Below are 20179 nucleotides of genomic sequence, written 5' to 3' on the forward strand. Positions count from 1 at the left end.
GACAGCTGAGTGCAATACTCTCCCTGCTGGGAGGAACTGCATTCATCTGAAAAGATATTCTTTCTTGGCTAGCTTGAACATCCAGTATAATCCCCTGTAAATAATTACATTATTACTTGCTGTGTGCAATCTATGAGTTGCACGTTGCCATGACCAGAGTTGTACATTGCTTTCACCAAGGTGATCTGGAGGCAAAATTAATCTGAAGGCAAAATTTGACCCTCTACATAATGTGGGGAGATAGGGCTTACATGATGGATACTACCATACCTACATTTCATTATATTTTATTAGATAGCCCTTTTTAATTCAAAATTTCTGATAAAATTCTAACACAAAAGTTGAAACGATTTTTTTTTTTTAACATGCATTATGAATGTTATGGCAAAACCTAAATTTGGAGGAGTCTGTAGTCAGTGGATTTGAAGAGACTGAAGGATGCCATGGGTTTATGATGAACTTAAATTTTTTCCTCAGCTACCCTGCCCTGGCAGGCCACACAGTGGAGCTGTGCAGGGTAATTTTAAATGACCCCTCTCTCTCCAGTACAGAAGATCCTAGTCATAGTACCAAGCTTTTCTTAGCTAAATTATTATGCTTCTTAGGTTAAAAAAAAAAATAAATATTAGGTATAAAACAGATCTCTTGCAGAAAAAGAAATATTAAAGGCCTACATCATCTAACCTTTCAATAAATTTCTTTAATGGAATCTCCAGCAAAGAGATGAAAAGTAAGTGTGACTTTATGCTGTCTAAGGGATTTTCCCTACTCAGAGGCAGGTTTCTGTTGCTTTATGTTACTGCTGTAACTGAAATCAGGAGGACCATGTTCAGAACAAAAGCTTGGGTCTTTACCTCTGAAGTAACCGATCAGATCACTTATTTTGCCCAACATTTAAACAAAACAAACTGAAAGTTCAAGACTGACTACCTCAGTCCCCAAAATTCTATCACATACTTAGGTAAATATCTACAAAGATAAAATCAATTTTTTTCAGAACTGGCTTTGTAAACTGGATTAACCCGCCATCTGCTAGGAAGCCAATGATCTAATTTAATTTATTCTTATCTACCTTCTGTGTAAGCACAGCTTGTCAACTCCGGTGCTACATTTTTGGCAGAATGTGAATAAGAGCCTTGGCTCCAGTGCAAAAGAGACACTTGGTAGTGAGGAGACATCAAAAAAGTCCTGTGCAATAAGTACTTACTACCTGCAAGATGAACTTCAAAGGACAAAAAATCCTGCAAATGTGAAGCTCCTCCAAATTGCTGACCTCCACTAAAGACTTCTGTTTAGCAATCTTTGCTTTTTTACAGAATCTCAGTAGATCATCCCCCTGAAGCCCAGACTTCAGAAGAGCTGTTACAGAATGTGTATCAGCAGCTGACTACTTTTTCTGCACCTGCTCTAAGTGCCAGAAAATTATTTGTTTCTGTAACTGCTAGCAGGTTCTGTTTATAAAACTGGATTTCACTTTGGCATAATGCCACAGATGCACCAGTATCTCAGTTCCAGTAAAGGTGAATTAATGAGAGAAATACCTGGACACAAGAGCCAGAATCTAAGTTTTTTTCATGACCTTTAGAAGAGGTGATCTTCTGTAAGCTCATTTTACAAATAAAATACTATTTCATTCTACTGTAAACAGATTTCAGAATTTGAGGCTTTTAATATTTGATACAGTCTTCAGAATATTTTTTAAAATCCATATTAAAGTGGCAAATTGTTTTGATCATCTAGGGCATTTAATAAGGACTTCTTCCATGTGCTTGTTATAACCATCTTAACTCTCAGCACTCTCCTCTTTCTTAGGAAGTCTTATCTTTATACCTAATATATTTTTATACCTGAAAATACAAATATACCCCCCTCTCCTGCAATCCTCCTAGAGGGATGATGGTTTCATTTTTCATTACTGAGTCATATTTTATACTTAGGAACAAATAAAACCTAGTCTTGGCAACAGTAAATGTTTCTCCTCTGAATACTTAAAAGATTTGTGACAGTATCATGCTCTGCAGTAATCCAGGAGAGCAGACACCACAATTCCCAGCTGAGAGATCCTGATGAATCTGTCTCAGAGTTCCCCCAGTAAGGAGTTCAATGGCATTTCAGGGTTATGCATCTGTATCACAACATTTGCATAACCCTGAAACACCTAGCACTGTTTACTATACCATTACATTCTTCAGTGTACAGCAGTATATTTTCCCCTTGATCCCTCTCTGTATAATTTCTTTTTTGCTACTTTTATACATTGTCTAAAGAGATGCAACCAACGTCATAAATCTATGCAATGAGATATATATGTCCTTAAAATTTGGCCTGGCCTTTCCCAATGTTGAAACCATCACTCCTCTCCCTTGTACATGGAGTGAGAAATGACAGGTCACAGTGTCAGGCAGCAAAGAGGCTTTAATTTCCTTACCCTTCATGTGAATATAATTTAACACCCAACACCCACCTCCACTGCCTACTCATAAATAGTGATAATATCATGAAGGATAGGGATGACTTCATATTCATACTTGAGAATTCATTTGTATATAAAATAGTCATTTCATAGTCAGGGATGGTTAAATCCAAGAACATGAGATGCAATTTTCAGAGGCACTGAACATTTGCATCACCTGCTGAAATCAATAGGAACAGTGGGAGTTCTGCACCTCTGATCAATAGGACCAGTGATTTGCAAGTCCAAAATCAGCTGCTGATAAAATGGTGAAGTATCATGGAAGAAAAATCCTACTCACTAATGGGCTAAAAATAACTAGTAAATGAGCAGCCACAGCACCCATTGTATTGTGCTTAAAGGAAATGACGTGGTGTTGCAAAAAACCAAACGAAAAACTGTATTTCTTATTCTATCTCTTGTATTTGCAAAATTTGCTCTTTAATTTTTTTGGCAAGACTCTCAGGCAGACCAGGAACTGCTGGTGAAGCTGAACAGTCCCCCATGCATTGGTGAGAGGCATCAACATCACCTCCCTGAGGTGTGTCCCAACTGCTCACCTGCCTCACTGCCCACGTAATTCAACAACCTTGCCCCAGATTTATGTGATTTACATTTCTCAACACACAGGAAAACAGAAAAATGAAAAATAAAAGTATGCAGGACTTTCTCCATAGAAAATAGTTCAATGCATTTACAATTACATCTCCAATAGTCTGAAGACCAAACATGCACTTTATGAAAAAAGGTTTTTTTGGAGTAACTACTATGACTTTAGAACCTATTCACAGAGATTACTCCAGTTGAAGTGAAAATATGTGTTTTTCTTGATCAACTAAAGGTTTTCAATAAATCTGCTGTTATACAACCATCAACAGTGTTCTATAATTTCCTTACTGTCCATATAATAGTCAAATTTATTTCAAAAAGGCCAAATAGTAAACACAGTGATTATAGGCCAAAAGAGGATTAATGGAGAAATAGTATTTTTTTTAACTGAGTAGTAGTTCAGAGGAGAGAAAATACACAAGAATTACATGTTCTTATGTAAAAGCTTCGCTATTGAGTCTCACTGATAAGAGGGAAAGGCTGAAAAATAAAAGAACAAAATCATTTTGCTAGTTTACCTTCTGATCGAAAAGAAATCACAGCTTAGAGCACTCTGGCACAGGTCTCAGTTCATTACAAATATAAGAGCCACTTGTAAATTTTGATGTGGAATAAGCTTCATGTCTCTTAAGACTCTGGAGATGTTCTGACTTGAAGCTGAGATTTGGGCGCAGTTTTAAAAGTTAACATGTAGCTCAAGCATTAAATGGCAGTGAAAAATACTTGAAAAAGAACATTTAAGTTCTTAGATAAGGAGAAGACAAATCTTGATGTTAAAGCTTGATCAACACTCATTTGGTCTGAAATTGTAGTTCATGGCAAGTTAATGCAGGCTATGCCTAAAAATACAATGATGAAAACAATTTTGCCTTTTAGAAGTCTCCCTTATTTTTAGAGTAACAACTGCTGAGCTGATCACAGGTTGTTTGGTCCTGAAATTGAAATTAGTTTTGTTTTACAGTGTAGGCCCATGTCTGTTGTGATTGCTCAGACACAACTTCTTCTGACTTGAAGAAAACTTGGAGGAGTGAGGGATGTGAATCATGGTGAGCAAAGAGAAAATACTTGGGGGAGTGAATTTTAACTTCAGAGAGTTACATACAATCTGAATTTCTATATTCAAGTACTTGTTTAAAACATGCACATTTAAATTTTTTATATGAAAAGATATGCAAATATGCAAGCCTACAGAGCCAGTGAACTCTGAAAACAGTTTATATGCTATGATTCAAACCCAGCAAAAGGAAAAGAACTAAGGTATATGAGTCATAAGAAGAGACCATAAATTTATCTAAATATTTAACCAACCAGAGATGAGCAAAAGGAGTATTCACTTGGAATAAACTAATTAAGACTACCTGAATCTGCAGGAAAGCTTATGCAACTCAAAAATTTCTGGGGAAAACCAGAGCAAATAATGGCATCCATTAATTTTTTCTGAATTAGAACTCCTGGTTCAAAAATGTGTATTTTTTCCATAGAAAACATAAATAGGAATGGTAATAATTTATAAAATGCAAAGGCATTTCCAGTTTACCTGCTTCTGTGTAACTAAGGAAAACATGTTACATCCTTGTGTTACCAAGATATGACAGACACATCTATAGGAGAGTCACACAGAGCTCGTTAATGCACGGTGACAAGGAGTGCTTCCAGCCTTCTCAGGCTGATGACATATAGCAGTATATCCCTAGAAAGTTACAAAAATTTCAGTGGCAGACTTGAAATCTAAACAGGGATGAAAGAGGCAGATAAAATCTAAATGGTGTGGGTGGGATAAAATGTGCAGCAAACAGATGAGGCTCCAAAAATGATACAGCCTGTCCTAACCGAGGGCATATGCTCACCAGCTGTTATGTAAATCTGCAATTAATGGAGCTTACAAGATCCTCAGGTGCTTTCAAATCATCATGCACCAGAAATGCTCAAATCTGCTTTCCCATATGCATTAGGTGAGGATGCTAGGAAAAAATCCCTCCTGATGAGCGTCTTGCTGACAATAACCAGAACTTTGTGACCATGGGACTGAAGAAAACCTCAGTGGGAAAGAAGAAATTATTGAAATGTTAATAATTTTCACTATAGATATGTTTATTCAGAGAGTATAGAAAATCAGTGGCCATTTATCAGTTTGGAGGTATCTGTACTTGTACTTCTGTCAAGTTTTACCAAGTATGAACTGCACTCTTTCAGGTAAACCTGGAATTATTCCCATTCAAGCTATAGGGTACCAGGAATACTCTGGCTCCTGCCACCTATGAACTGCCATCTAAAACAACAGTCTAAGAGTTAGTGAGACAGCAAAAACAAATTATATTTCCATTTGTTTACAGAATCCACAGTCACATTCTTAAATTCTACACACAGAATGTTCTTTAATATTTTCAATTCAGATTGAAAACCCAATGCAATAATTAAAGTTCAGGCTAAATGTTATGTAGTAAGCCACAAAGAATTGCTCTTCCACGTATGCTTGTAACCCCATTGACTTCAAGTAACCTGTCCTCCAAAAACAAACAAAAAAAACCCCAAACAAACCCCAAACCTGAGGAAGCCCTTTCTAGCTACTCTGATAAACCTGTCCAATGTATTCTGCTAACAAAATGGCAAAATTGATACTATATAACCCAGTTTTTAAACATAAATTCAATAAAGGGATAACAAGATCTATCTTAGACAACATGGTATAAAATTATTCTAGAGCTAGTTGTCATTCCAGCAAATGATATAACAATTAGGAGGAAAATCATGTGAGATTTAAATGGTGATGAGACAGAAGAAATTAACTAAGGGTAGCAAGGCAAAACACAATTAAACATTACCAGTCTTTCAAAATAATTCTTTAAGAGAACCAATGTTGTAAGGCATAATATGAAAATCAAATCTGTAGAAAATATTGCAGCAATTAAAATCAGTAGGAGTCCTCTGCTAGTATAAACATAATCTTGAATAATATTTCTTTCTCCATTAGGTAGCATCAAGGTTAACAGAATAGAAAGTTAATGAGAATTCTATATTCAACCTTTAGCCAATCCAGTGTATTGTCTGCCAGAATTTAAAAAGCACCAATGGCAAATATTACCAGTAAAATATGATTTGTGTTAGTGCAAAGCAAGCAAGACGACAGAGCAGAGGAGGTAAAAGAATAACTGAGCAGAGGAAAGGATCAGGGCTTACCAATGACATAGGTGAGCAACAGTGCCAGGGTCACTGTGATAGCAGTGGCACTCAGAGCTGTGCACTTCCAGTTGCAACACCTGTAAGGTTTGTTAAAAGTGAAGGCAGGTCTGGAAAAGGTACTTCTAGGAAGAGGCCTAGGAGGTGGAGAGTAAACAGTATTGGATGTTAAGGGATAGTTCTGACTGGCTGCGCTGAAGATAGCTGAAGACCCAGATCCATGTTTAAACAGGAAATGCCTACAAAGAGAAGACAAAGAATGATATTGTAAAACCACTCGGTGATGTAAAAAGCAAAAGGAACTATATAATCACTGTACAGTACATACTGCATATAGCCACAGAAAATAACAAAGACAGGAAACTGTATTTGAGTATCCTCTGAGAGGTTTTCAACCACACCACCAGGTGTCCAGCAATGTTGTAGTGAAACAAAACACATTTATTTTTAGAATAAATAAATTCCAAGCTAATTTCCCCATGTTTCAGAGTAATGCTGAGGGTAGGTTGTTTCTCAGTGGAGTTCTGGGATCCTCCAAGAAGAGCAGCCCATGTGCCTTTACACAGGTGTGACAGAGACATGGGAACTGCTGCCAGCAGTATCCCCTCCATCCATACCTAACTGGTTGATTCACCTGGAATACTCCAAAAATGCTAAAGCCAATGCCACTGTGAACATTTATTTTTTACCATGGAATATAAGAAATTTTAAAAAAAGTGACTACAAGGATAATCCATTCTGGAGAACTGTAGTTACTATATGGGTGAGCACAATTTCTTTACTGTTCTTAATTGAGCAATTTTGAGAGTAGTTTTTATTCAAATGCTTTTGCCTACTGCGGTGATTCTCAAACATACTAAGAAAGAATTCATTTGGAGACCTATTTCAGCATACTTCACAGGATTGATTGCCTTCAAGAAAAAACAGTGAAGACTTACATTAGCACAAAAAATAAGGTAGAAAAATGTGCCTTGCAGAACAGGCGCTGGTGCAGAAGTATAGAGTAGTTTTTTTATAGGAGGAAGAGTGGTTTTTCAGGATTGGCAAGGGCTCTCCAAGAGAATTTAAGAAAGGTTATTTAATATTAAACAATAACTTATTGTGATATGTGCTCAGAAATTGTGGCAAAAAGGGTTAGTTCAGGCCATACCAACCACATACTCTTTTGGAAACACCAGCTTTCTTTGGTCCTTCTTGCCTTTGTTTTAGCTAAAGGAGCAAGCATCTTCAGTGCCCTCTTTTCTGACAGGTGCACCTCTAAAAGTCATGCTACAGCATGCACCCAAAGCAGTTTAGAGAAGCTTGGTGTTCCTCTGCCTCAAGCTGAGAAAGCAAGTGCCATGGGCCAGTATCTTCCCAATGGCAAATATGCCTTTATGCCTTCAGCAAGGCACAAGACAAGTTTTTGAATGCATAAATGGATCAACCAATCCATGCTGGGAGAATTTCTTTGATGAATACACAGTGGGATGCATGCAGGATCAAACACTCAAGAGTATGAAACATTGTTATACTGTGACATTTGACTTTAAGAATATTGTAAATACATGTTCTTGAAATGGTAATTGCTAAAATGGTGTAATGAGTATGGTATTATGTATTTCCATTATAAGATTTTAAAAGGAAGGTTATGGTTTTCAAAATGCCAGATTATAGAAAATAAAAAGGTATTACAGAGCAGTTTTATCTTTTAAAGAGCCCTTTAGTTACATAAAAAAGAAAGCAAATGAGAATAAAGGTTAGCTTGCCCTGCAGTTTACAGGGCCTTGTGTATCAGGAGTCTTATGACTAAACCACAAGAATGAAATTTGAGTATTAGTTACTTCTGCTTCATGAATATTACCCAAATGAGCTGCACTCAGATGAAATTGGACATCTGACCCTGAGTACAGCATCCTGGCAGTGCATCAGACAACACATTCTAGTTTTCCTTCCCACTGACTTCCACAGCTGTAAATACACACATTAGAAAGATGGCATAGCTCTCCACATTGTAATGTTACCTCCATTTTAGTTCAAAAGTTATAAACTCATATACAGTAAAATAGTAAATTCAAATGAAGTAATAGAACTGTTTACAGGACTATATAAACCTGCTCCTTTCCTATCAGGCCATGAGAGCACAGTTGGTTTTTTTGGATTCAAAGCTTTGCTGTCACACATGAAAGCTTCTGCAAGTATGAGAAGTTTTTTCTCAGTCAGCAGTTAACGAGATACACAGTCACTTAGACTTCTGGTAGGAAAAAATGTCATGGCACAATTCCTATTGATATTTAGGGAAACAGAATCACCACATAAAATAAGACATGTTATTAGATACAAGCACATACAGATGAGAAGTATGTATGCATATATACATACACACATACATATATATACACAAATATTACAAATATAAAAAAATCTATTGTTTTTGCATGCTTTACTTGTTCAAGACATAATCACAAAAAACCTACTTATTTGATAACTTGTCATTTAAATTTTTTTGAAATTACAGCAAAAAGGTCTGATATTGGCAGTATTGATCGTCCTCTATGGGGCATACCTCAAAGGTATCACAGGTAAAGGGAAGGAAATGCTGAACAGAAAATTGTTATTATTACAGCTCTAACAACCTGCAATCAATAGCGAGGAATAATCTCATACTCTTGCACAGGAATTTATAACAAGAGCTTGATGATAAAGTGCTAGTGTGCAGAGGCACTTCTCTATTAGCAGCAGGGTGCACAGAACCTGGATCCAGATCACTCTCTTTCGGACAGATGAGTCCATTCACACAGAGGAGAATTTACATTGCTCTAATTTTTAATAAAATTGAGATTCCGAAGCAATGGTACACTGAAATTGAGCTACCAGTGAAATAATGCTGAGAAAATGTTTCAAAAACCCAATTGTTTACAACTTCAATTTTTGGAAAGTATATTGAGTACCCACAGACATTTCTATAGAATTTGAAAAACACTGGTGGCACAAAGACAAATTTCCAAAGCCAGACTGTGACTATGTTCTCATAAACTCAGATGACTCCTCATCTTTCTGAGCACACCACAGCTCCCAAAGGAGTCAGGACATGCTAAACTGTTGCTATCAATTCTATAAAATCAGGCTTTGTTTCTAAAGAGCAAAATAATAAAACCTGCAGTTCAAAAGTTTAGATTTGACTGCAGCCTGATGTGTGCATTAATATTTGATCTAAGTGAAAAGCTAAGACTTGTGGTGGATTTTTTTTTTAGCAAACTGAGAACACAAGAAAAATCAGAGAATTTATAAGGCTGATTGATAACATCACTCCTTCCAAGTGGAGAAAAACTAAATGTTCGCAAAAACATCCATAAAGAAGATGATAATATTATTTTTAAAAGAGAAATAGAGGACATAATCTGTAAGGCATTTGTTAGTGAAATGAAAGTGACTTTATATTATTACACTGATAACTCTAATACATAAATAAATACTAAAGGCTCAGTAATAACTTCACATATAGAAGAGGCAGTTGGAAAGCATTCCCTCTTTGAGGTAACCACAATGTCTGCTTGGCTGTTCAACCATCTGTTCATCTCTACAAACACAAGACTTTGAACTTTGAATCCTCTCAAGAGAAGCTAAAGGAAAGAAAAAAATCCTACCAGGAGCAAAGCCCTCCACAGCAGCAAGGGAAGAAGTAAAAGCCCTGGTGAGGCTCCTCTGCTGCACGGAGCTCTCTGCCCTCCTGCCCAGTCCTCCAAGTCTAACCTCGCGAGGCATGGCAGATAACTCCAAGAGAACAGTTCATACAAATGATGAATTCTTTTTTGAATGAGAAGGTTAGAGAAGAGTTTATTTCTTTACATGCTTCTCCATCAGGATATTTCTTTCTGTACTTCTGGCTCCTTATCTGGAACAGCAATTTAGGTCTTACAAAAGTTTGAAGCAATATCCCAACTGAATTCATGTGGCAATAACAATACTATTACAGAAACCAGATTAACCCCACACAGAATTCTGTAATTAAATTCTGAGAAAATATTTTTATATCCTGATATTGTAGAAATGTCCCTCAGCTTTGTCAAGGGCTTGGTATCACTTCTGTAACTTTTTATGCATTAACTCTCTGCTGAGCAGAGAGGCTGAGACCTTCATTTGTTCCTATAACATGCTTTCCTTCCATTTCCATTAAAAATCATGAGTTTGTAAAAAGAAAAAATGAAAAACAACAACACACTTGAAAGGGAGCCAACAACTAAGTTAGAAACACAAATCTTGCTATAATTGGGCCGAAAAATTAAGTCTGCATTTCTCCTGGATAAACCAAGTAGGGATACATTTGCACCTGTGTATGTGTCACATTCAAGAAGTAGTTACCTAAAGCATTACAAATTGCTGCAAATCAATGTGATAGAAAAACTAAGAAGACTTCAGTTCAATCATTTAAGCTGCTCAATTTTTTTTCAACTAAGTTTTATAGCTGCATATAATGTATATAATTGTATATCTATACTGATATTTAATTGAAGTAATTCCTTTAGATGTCAACAGAAGCACAAAGGAAATTTTCAAGAGGCATAGCAGATGAAACAGAAAAAGGATTGTGTTTTTTGGCATAGCCAGAAAATATACAGAGATGGTAGCCAAAAGGGATTTGGAACTGATACAGTTTCCCATTTACTTTGGCAAACACTAACAAGATGACATTGGTACCAGACCATTTTAAGTCACTTAATATTTCCTGTGACAGTAGTAAAAAGCAGAAATTCATTCTCTCCTGGTTTTCTATCCATTCTATTCTGTACTCAAAGTGGGAGGGGAAAGAAGAGGGCGCTTCTAAACTAACATAATAGTCAGAATATATATTTTTTATAAATCTCCCATATGGCTCTCAACAAACTATACAGTATAAACCCAAGGCAACTATTACATATATATATATGTATAAACCAAGACACCCACTTGATCACCAAGATATATACACTATGCCCTCATCCTGAAAAATGACCCAGGAAAACTGTATCTGAATATACTTATAGATAGAACTGACCTATAATTTTATAGCCTTTGTTTCACCTTTTTGTGTACAAGAACTATGGGAACAAAAAGGTCATGGGTGAAGACAGAAATTGCCATGAAAACTGCTTATCTAAATTATTTTGTAATTGCATTTTTCCATGATTTCCATGGATTTTATAATTGTATTTTCCCATGATTTCCATCCAGAGATTTGTCTTTGGGAATAGAACTACTTTGTTAAAATTTCCTCTTTGAGCTGGACTTGCTTTTTGAATAATTCACACAGAATTGTTTCCCTTTATTCACTCATATTTTCTTTACATGGCATCTAAAAACTGAGCACTGTGAAAGGATGTAAAAGGAATCTGTGTCCCTCTCTTTCTGCTCCAGTACTGAACAAGTGGTGAGATGTGGCTCACTTGTCTGCTGCTGCTGCAGCCAAGCTAAGCCTGCTAACCAGGTGACTAAACTTTCAAGTCTGGCAGAAGTCTGAGATAATAATTATATATATATAGGATGGTGCCAAAATCAGTCAAAAGCAGCTTCTATAATGAAACTGTTGTCCAAAATACAACTGCTTTCTGGTTTCATTTGCTATTTAATGACAAAAAATAAAACAAAAATTATCACACTGAGGATATAAATTACTCTTCTATATACCAGTATGGGCTTTGTTACTCTGATACATGGTGACATCTCTACATTAATTCAGTAATCCTCAAAAATGCTTTTCTGTAGCTTAAAATTTGCTGTAGCACTTTAACTCAAACAGCAGCTGAGTAAAACCAATGCACACAGAAATTTGTGATGTAATGAAGGAATAAATCATGGCTAGGTCTACTTTTTCTTCCTCAAGAAATTTTAAGATTATTTTGTGGAAAATATGAAAAACAGTATAGGAAAAATATTTATATAAGTCATATAAAGTACATAGTATTTGCAGAGTACTTTGAAACCATGAATCAAGAAGGATAAAAAACCCAATATTGTAATTTTCTTGCCTATATTGTATAGTTGGAAGCACGACTTAAAGAAAGGAATGAGTAACTGAAGTAGCTGTTCCTCAGTTCCCTTGCCATCAATTTCCTTCTATGAATATTCATGCATATTCTGACTTTTGTTCCCAGCATTTCAGTCTACTTCCAAGTACCTACATTCACATGCATATAGTCTAATCCAAGCTGTACAGCTACTGTGACGAATAAGACAAAGTCTACCTGACAAGAGATGTATCACATTAACTACAAAAATACTATTTAGTCTTTGAATCCAGCTTACCTAGAAATAGCTAGCCAGTAACACTGGGCAGTAACATTACACATACATACCTGATTTTTTTTTTAGAAGAATTGTTTTCATGTCTCTGACCACTTCTCACAACCTAGACCCTTTGTATTAACCTGTATTTATTGTTTTCTTTCAAAATTTAGATTCAGTCTACTTCTGGTTTTGTAAAAGAAAACACTACTTCATAGAAAGCTAAAAGGCTGCTTGCTCATTGGTGGCCATAAAGTCATAATATAGCTTTACATTTAGTAACACCTTTATATACCACCACATTATTAAAATAATGAGCAAGGAGTATCTGCAGCGTGATTGTTCATGTTACTATATTTGGCCTCTATAAAAAACCCTTACAGAAATTTTATCCCACTATTCCAGGGAAGCCCACACCAGAGCTTCTCACAAAAAATACAATAGAGTATATGAACAATTTAAATTGCCCTATTGTCCTTAGTGACTGGATCTCAAACTACTCAAGGCAGGACCCTCAAGTGCCATTTTTGCTGACATGAAAGTTGTACTTCATTGCAGCTGACAAATGTTTATATTTTTATTTCCATAAAATACACCTTCCTTCTCGCATTATTAAATTTAAGGTCATATTTACAGCTTTTATTTTCAGTTCATGGTCCTATTGCTAGTCTTCAATTTATCTTTTGTAATTCAGAAGATTAATGTTTTCAGATCTTTTCTTCTGTGTAGTGAAAACACATGGAACTCAGAATGAATTTAAAACCCTTGCCATGTGTCTGTCTTTAATATGGTCAGCCTCTATATGTGTTGATTTATTGCTTAATTAGGTAATGAGAAAATACAAGAGAAATGTCATAATAGCAAATACTGACCAACATAATTTGAAGAAAAGATCATAAAGGAAGCTCTCCCCTGCATTCATTCTTGGAACAGGCCCAAATCTGATCATTTAACTCAGGAGTAGGCTCCATTTGCAAACAAGTTCCCAGTGAATTGTTCAAGTAGAAAGTGTCTCCCTGTTTGGTGGCTTATGATCATTGACACCTGTCTGCCTCGGGAGCTGTAAAAGCTGCTCTGTTTGCTATGGAAACCTTGAACTGGGAAAAAAATCAAGGCACAGAAAACTGTTTTCTGAGTCTCTGCACTGGAGGCAAGATTCACAAGTTCCACAAGATGTTCAAATGCCGAGACCAAGAAGAAAGATCAAACCTTCCAAGAGCCCACACTAAACTGAGTGTGAATTTCTAGATGCAGTTTTATTTAATTATTTTTACTTTTAAAATTCCAGCTTACACAGAAAGGGACTATATACAGGTGTCTGTGATTTGAAAGGCTATTATTGTACTTCCTGAAGAGAAAAAATAATTATGAGGTTGATTTAAAAAGATAAACCATAATATAGAATAAATCTCTTGCTTGTTGTCAACATCTCCCCTACACCAAACAGAAATATAACCAAATTATTTTCAGGAAAACAAATGGAGCTAAAATCCTACCTATACACCTTAAATAACTATGTAACACAGAAAGGAATGATTCCATCTGTATGATGATTCAAATACACTTCTTGAACTCCAAAACTCTCAAAGTTTTCAAGTGTTTAGAGACATAATCAAACTTTAGGGCTCTGAAATATTGCTGAATTGTAACTAAAAATAGTAACTGCCTTGAACTCCAAATACTCCACTTATTATTCTAGTACTTCAAAGTTTTATATAAATGAATGATAATTGAATCTCAGGTTTATGGTCTGGTACCTCACTGTCCCCTTAGAGGAGCTATTACCATGGTGATAAGATTGCTTAAATTAAGCTGTCTTTTTCCACAGGACTTGGCTCATTGCCAGTGCAGTGAAGGGAGATTTCAGTCCATTCAGCACAGCATTAACCTTACTGCCAACACTGCTAAATGGGCTAGAGGAACTAGGAAGAAATCTGATTTAAAAAAGGAAGGAACAAGCAAATATATTAAATACTGACGCACAAAACAGGACTAAAAACTCCACTTTGAAACAAAATCAAAATTAGCTAACTTCTGAGATTTAGACATAAAACTTAAAAATTCTAATGCTTTGGTAATCTATGTCAAAACTTAACTCAAAATAAGTGTGACCAATGGTTTATCCACGAGGGATCTGTAACAGACTATAAGGATGATAAGAAAAATGTCAGGTAAAAATCCCTACTTAACATCTAGATTTTACTTCTTTGGGGATTTGCCTGAAATGGGAAAATAAATAGCAAACAGCAGGAAAAAAAAAACAAACTAAGAAAGCAAGATATGGAAACAAATACTGAGTTAACTAGAAAGGCATGGAGAAAATGAAAAACATTCCTTCAAGTTACCAGGGCTTAATACTTACTCCATAAAAAGTAGTAAGCTATGTTCAGATGGGGCTGTTGGAGATAATGACAATGTATTACACTGTAAATCACAAGATTTGAAGCATTAAAGTATCTATGAACCCTGAAAAAACAATTATTTTAGTGGAAAGGAAGGGAATAGGCAATGGGCTGCAAGTACGTTATTGTGGGGGAGAGGGAAAAAAACAATTTTTGTGAGAGCCCAATAATATTATCCTAAGAAAGAAAATCAATGTTTCCCATGTTTTTATGTGGTGTGAGAGACCCTTGCAGTCTTTGTCTGGCAATGCCTAAAAATTATTTATCTGTGTGACAATGAAATTACTGCATGTTCATGAGAAATTTTAATAATGGCCATGTTTATTTTTCCCAAACTGTGTGTGCATACATAGATGGAGACTGCATTTGCATCTCTGGGCACATTACAGCGCTGAGGGCTGCAGTTTGAGCTGCTACACTCCTACAGGTACAGCTCTTCTCCAATTCCCTCAGCAGCAGGTGTTCTATAACATGTCCTCTGGAGTTCTAAAGCCATTCTTAATTCTTATTTTTATTTGGGTTGCTTATAATCAGAATAACTGCCATAGTTAGGGAACTGGCCTTGGCAACGACACACAGACAGACTTTAATTTTAGCTTTTAGTGTGAATTTGAACAAATAATTTCATCTTTCCAAGTCAGTCTCATCATTAAACAGTTGCATTAGTAAGTTAGGTCTTGACAAATCTACTTTGCAGATTAGTGCATGTAACACCTCTAGATGAAGCACAAAATAAAATTTCTGATTTGCCCTTTTCTATAAAAATGTAACCAGGTTTTACTGTACAAGAAAACTTTCAAACACATACCCCACAGTACGTCTTCACTGCAGCCCTTTACCATCTAATCTAGGGTTTCAAACTCTAACTATGTAAGAGTACATGTTTGAGTATTGAAAAAATTTTCAGAACTAGAGAATTTTCTTCTACATAAATATGACACATTAATATGACATATTATGAGCAGACTTGCTTCATTTCTGTCTGTCCAGAGTGAATAGGTTTTACAGTCACATGATTAGATATCTAGGAAATCCTTTCCTGTCTGAAAATTCTCTAATATTTCATGGCAGTAGATACAGCATCAAACATATGTTCTGTTTATGGATTAACAAGAGATACAGTTGGAAGAAAAGGTGAACATGTGTATTCTGATTTTTGCATAGTTGTTACAGCAGGGAATACATTACTGCCTAAGTCTTCTTTTTGATTGTAAATGTTCCATATTTAACAACAAAAAAAATCTGCTTAGATCTCTTAGGTATGTAGATATTAGCTAGACTTGGTATTATTAAAGATTTGGCACAGAAACATATATTTGAAATATTTCTCTTTATTTTGTAGGATTATTTTTAATGGACAGCTAAACATTGATGGAGAAGGAAGGCAAGGGAATCCAGATATTAGGTCAAAGCACCAGTTCAATTCTAGCAGAATCATTCCGTGGTAAAGGAAGGGAAAATAAGCTGCAAACCCTTCATTTTCTCTAAGGCTGTACTGTGCACTGTAGACTTCTGGAAAGTGGTGGTCACAAATGTTTCTTATTACAGTGTTCCCCTGCTACAGCACTTGTCTGCAACAAACTGCAGATACATCCTGGCAAACAGACTCACAGGTTTTCCTTATGGATTATCCAACCTTTCAGCCAGCTTCATGAAAGGCTTCTGGGAGTGACCAGTGGGGGCATGAAATCGGCTGAAACAACCACTGAAGGGTCAGAACATGGAAAATTCCCAGGCTCTCTGAATGACTAATGTGTAGCCCAAAGGATGTTTTCCAGTCTGAATTCCTACTTCACTGCACAGCCCTTTATATAATTATAGATATAGCTATATATCTCGGTATTTGTCCTTTAAAAGAAGCTTCAAATTTGCAAAAAATGGTATGAAACCAGAAAATGGAAACCAAACTCAAAAGAAAAATAAATTGTAAAGTACTGAACCCAATGAAGTCTGATGGAAATGTACTGAACAAGGATGTAGAGCCTTAAAAAGATCTACCTGACTTTTAATTGAAATAAACCAAAAGTTCATGGGACAGGACACCCAGAGATCATCCTTCTTGCAGCATAAAGTATAGATAGATATATAGGCTTGTTACACCAGAAACAGCAGAGATTTATCTTTATAAAGACTGTGTAAGCAGAAGCTTCTAGCTCCAGATGGATCAGCTGAACTAAAGCAGTTTATGTTCACTTTTGCAGAAAAGTTTCCATCCTCCTTGAGTCTTTTTGAGGTTTGTCCTTAGGACAAATAAGGAAAGTTGTATTTCAGAATGAATTGGCATGTTCTTCAATCCCAACTTAATAGCAGAACTAAAACCTGACACTTCTGATGAGCAGCAGTCAAGTGTTTAAAGACATAAATTAAGATTAATTTTTGTAATAAAATAAAACCAACCTTGTTATAAAAGAACAAAATCTAGGTTTCGGTGATTAATTGCGATAACTGGGCCTCAGATATATGTGTTAAAAATCCCCCAAACATTTCTGTGCATAATACTTTATATTTTCTGGATCCAATTAGGTGGATGTCAGAAATTTATCTGTTTCATCAGACACAACTGTCACAAACTCTTGCCCTTTACGTGCTTTAAAATGGCAAAACCCAAAGGAAACCCTAGTTAAAACCTCCTGGTGCTCTGTTGACAATGAGGAGGAAGAAGACTGAAAATTAAGATCTTGTTTTAAAAATCAAGTCAGCAAACACAGCGGTAGTTGAAAGCAATCAAATTAGCTAATACTTATCAGGAACAGATGAAAAAAAAAGCTTATTATAGCCAAAAAGTCAGAGAAGATTGTTCAGAGCTTTGGGTATTGAAAAGTAAGTTGCCTGAATACAGAATGTGTTTGCTCTCAATTGTTTTTCAAAGTAGATAATTTGCATAAATTGTGAATGATCCTGAATTTGCACCCTCCCTTTCCAGCTCCCAGAGGTAAGCCTTGCCATGCCCAATATCTATCTTGGTATCATTTCTCCATTGCCAAATGATTATAAAATTATATTTGGCTATATATGCAACAAAGTATTAAATACATATTGAGGAAAATATTATTTTAGTATTATTTTCTGTTCTTTTCTCTATCCACAGAAAAGCTACAGCCTGACTAGATGATCTCCAAAGGTCCCTTCAAACCCCAGACATTCCTGACTCTGTGTGACTCCAGAAGTACCAAAGTACACTGATTAAACCAAACTTCTATTTGCTGGCTACAAAATGGTCCTGAGAGAATGTGGGACGGCAGGACAAACACACCAGCCCATATCCTGACCACAACCATAAAATGCCAGTGTAACCTACACACATTAAAGTAACTGCGATCTTTGCGTAATGTGCTTTTATGAGTATTTTTGACCTAAATGAATCAAGCAAATACGGCCTCACGTGGCTACTTGAGATGGCCTCAAAGCCAAACACATCAGCATGTCCTGAACGCCAGACTTGCCCATCACTTGTGTCCATGCCAGGCCTCGTCCCCATCTCATTTCTTCTCCCCGCGACATGGGAGATCTCCGCGCGCAGCCGCGGTCCGTACCTGGTTTCCAGCGGGATGTTGCTGTTCAAGACCCAGCTGTTATGGAGGTGCACCGAATCCTGCGTGCTGGTGGGGGGCGTGGGGGCAGCAGGGCTGGGCTGGCTGCGCGTGGTCATGGATCTCCTCTGCAGCGAGTCGGCCGAGGGAGGCGGCTTCCTGGCACAGGTGCAGGCGTGCGGCGGGGGAGGCGGCGGCGGCAGCGGCCTGAAGGTGAACTGGTTGTGAGGGCTACCAGGCATGTCTGAAACAGCAAGGAAAAGACAACCAAACACACGGCGGGTTATTACTTTAGAAAGATCAAGACTGTCTTTAGATGTTGTTTTGCAGTTGGTGGTTCATTTATGTTCATCGTAATTAAAAAAAAGGAAAGGGGAGACTGAAGTCTTAAACTGAAGGAGGACAGATTGACATGAGGTATTAGAAAGTAAATCTTTGTTGTAAGGGTGGTGAAGCACTGAACAGGCTGCCCAGAGAAGCTGTGCCTGACCCATGCCTGGAAGAGTTCCAGGCCAGGTTGGACAGCGCTTGGAGCAACCTGGTCAAGTGAAGGTGTCCCTGACCACAACACGGGTTGGTCCCTTCCAACCCAAAACATTCAGTGATCCTGCAATACAATTATTATTGGGAATAAAGCATTGTGCTTTATAATGTTCTTTACCCTGTTTCCTGTAAATGTTGCTGCAATATTTGAAAGAATTTTAAAATATGTCTACTGAAACAGAAACTATCAGATGCAGACACACCCTACAGCACTGCAATTCAACAACAGGAAAACAAACAAACCAAACCAAAATGAAAAAAAAAAAGAAGGCGATGTAATATTGACCTAATTTGTCAGGAATTTTTGAGGATGAAGGTAAAGAAATAAATTGACACTGAATGGCATCACAGATACCAACTGATTTCACAAGGTATAATTTTCATTTAAAACATCTGTGAAAGAAATAGACAGTATAAAAATTAGTCTTGAACTTCAATTTGAGAGAGAAAATAACTGAGTGAATCCTACCCCTTAACAAACATCTTTCCTAAAATAACATTAACACATTTCTGGAGTCTGTTACTGCATTTGCTAAATGAGAGCTGAGAAAAGGTATCTGAAGCACTAATCATCCAGACACCCAGAGAAAAGGTTTTATGGCAGCTAAAGGCAGATGAGCTGGCAGGGAGCTCCCAGCCACTGGACCAGTCTGAGAAGGAGACAGAGTGCCTGTGGTGGGTACCCAAGGCCCTGCTCCCTGCGCTGCCACTGCCCTAAGGGACCCTCAGGCTGCCCCCCAGTACCCCAAGGGGATGTTGTACCTGCACAGGCTCCTGTCCTGTGCTAACAAATGCTGCCACACAGCTCAAGCTCAGCCTGAGCCACTGAGCTTCAATCCTCCTGCAAAGGACAACAAAGACACAAAAAGGGTGCAATGGTACATTCAAGGAACAACAAAAGCTTTATTTCTCTACTTCTTCAAGTCTCCAAAGAATCTGACTACAGCCAGATACACAGCTATGAACAAGAGCAAACACTTTGTAAAGAAGATAGTGGTAAAAGTTGCTGCCAGATTGAGTAATCTGTGAACTTGTTAACCTGAAACTCCTCCAGCTACTTCACCTCAGTGTCTAACATGGCTTTATCCCATTTCTGTACTCACCCTCACTCTCCCTTTTACCTTAACAGATGTCCAGTTAAATTTGCAGATATCCAGCTGGAGCAAAGCTCTGATGAACCTGCAAAAATTCCCTGCAAGGAACTGTTGTTATCCATTTACAACACA

At 36.9% G+C, this 20179-nt stretch overlaps 1 protein-coding gene across 26 annotated transcripts in view; it reads right to left on the bottom strand.

The window, feature by feature from the left end:
- TENM1 (teneurin transmembrane protein 1) overlaps positions 1 to 20179 on the bottom strand; it is a 793032-nt gene that overhangs the window by 136122 nt on the left and 636731 nt on the right. For 24 of the 26 annotated variants that reach the window (XM_085571039.1, XM_077786535.2, XM_085571036.1 and 21 more), the window contains 2 exons: positions 18414 to 18654; positions 6239 to 6477 (listed from right to left, as the gene is read on the bottom strand). In XM_085571039.1, the coding sequence (XP_085427165.1) occupies positions 6239 to 6477; positions 18414 to 18654 (480 nt within the window). Of the gene's footprint in view, positions 1 to 6238; positions 6478 to 18413; positions 18655 to 20179 lie in introns of those variants that run through there. The other 2 variants (XM_085571049.1, XM_085571048.1) reach the window with 2 other exon arrangements.

This window comes from Lonchura striata, chromosome 4A, assembly GCF_050655825.1.
Source record: "Lonchura striata isolate lonStrDom1 chromosome 4A, ASM5065582v1, whole genome shotgun sequence".
Taxonomy (NCBI): domain Eukaryota; kingdom Metazoa; phylum Chordata; class Aves; order Passeriformes; family Estrildidae; genus Lonchura; species Lonchura striata.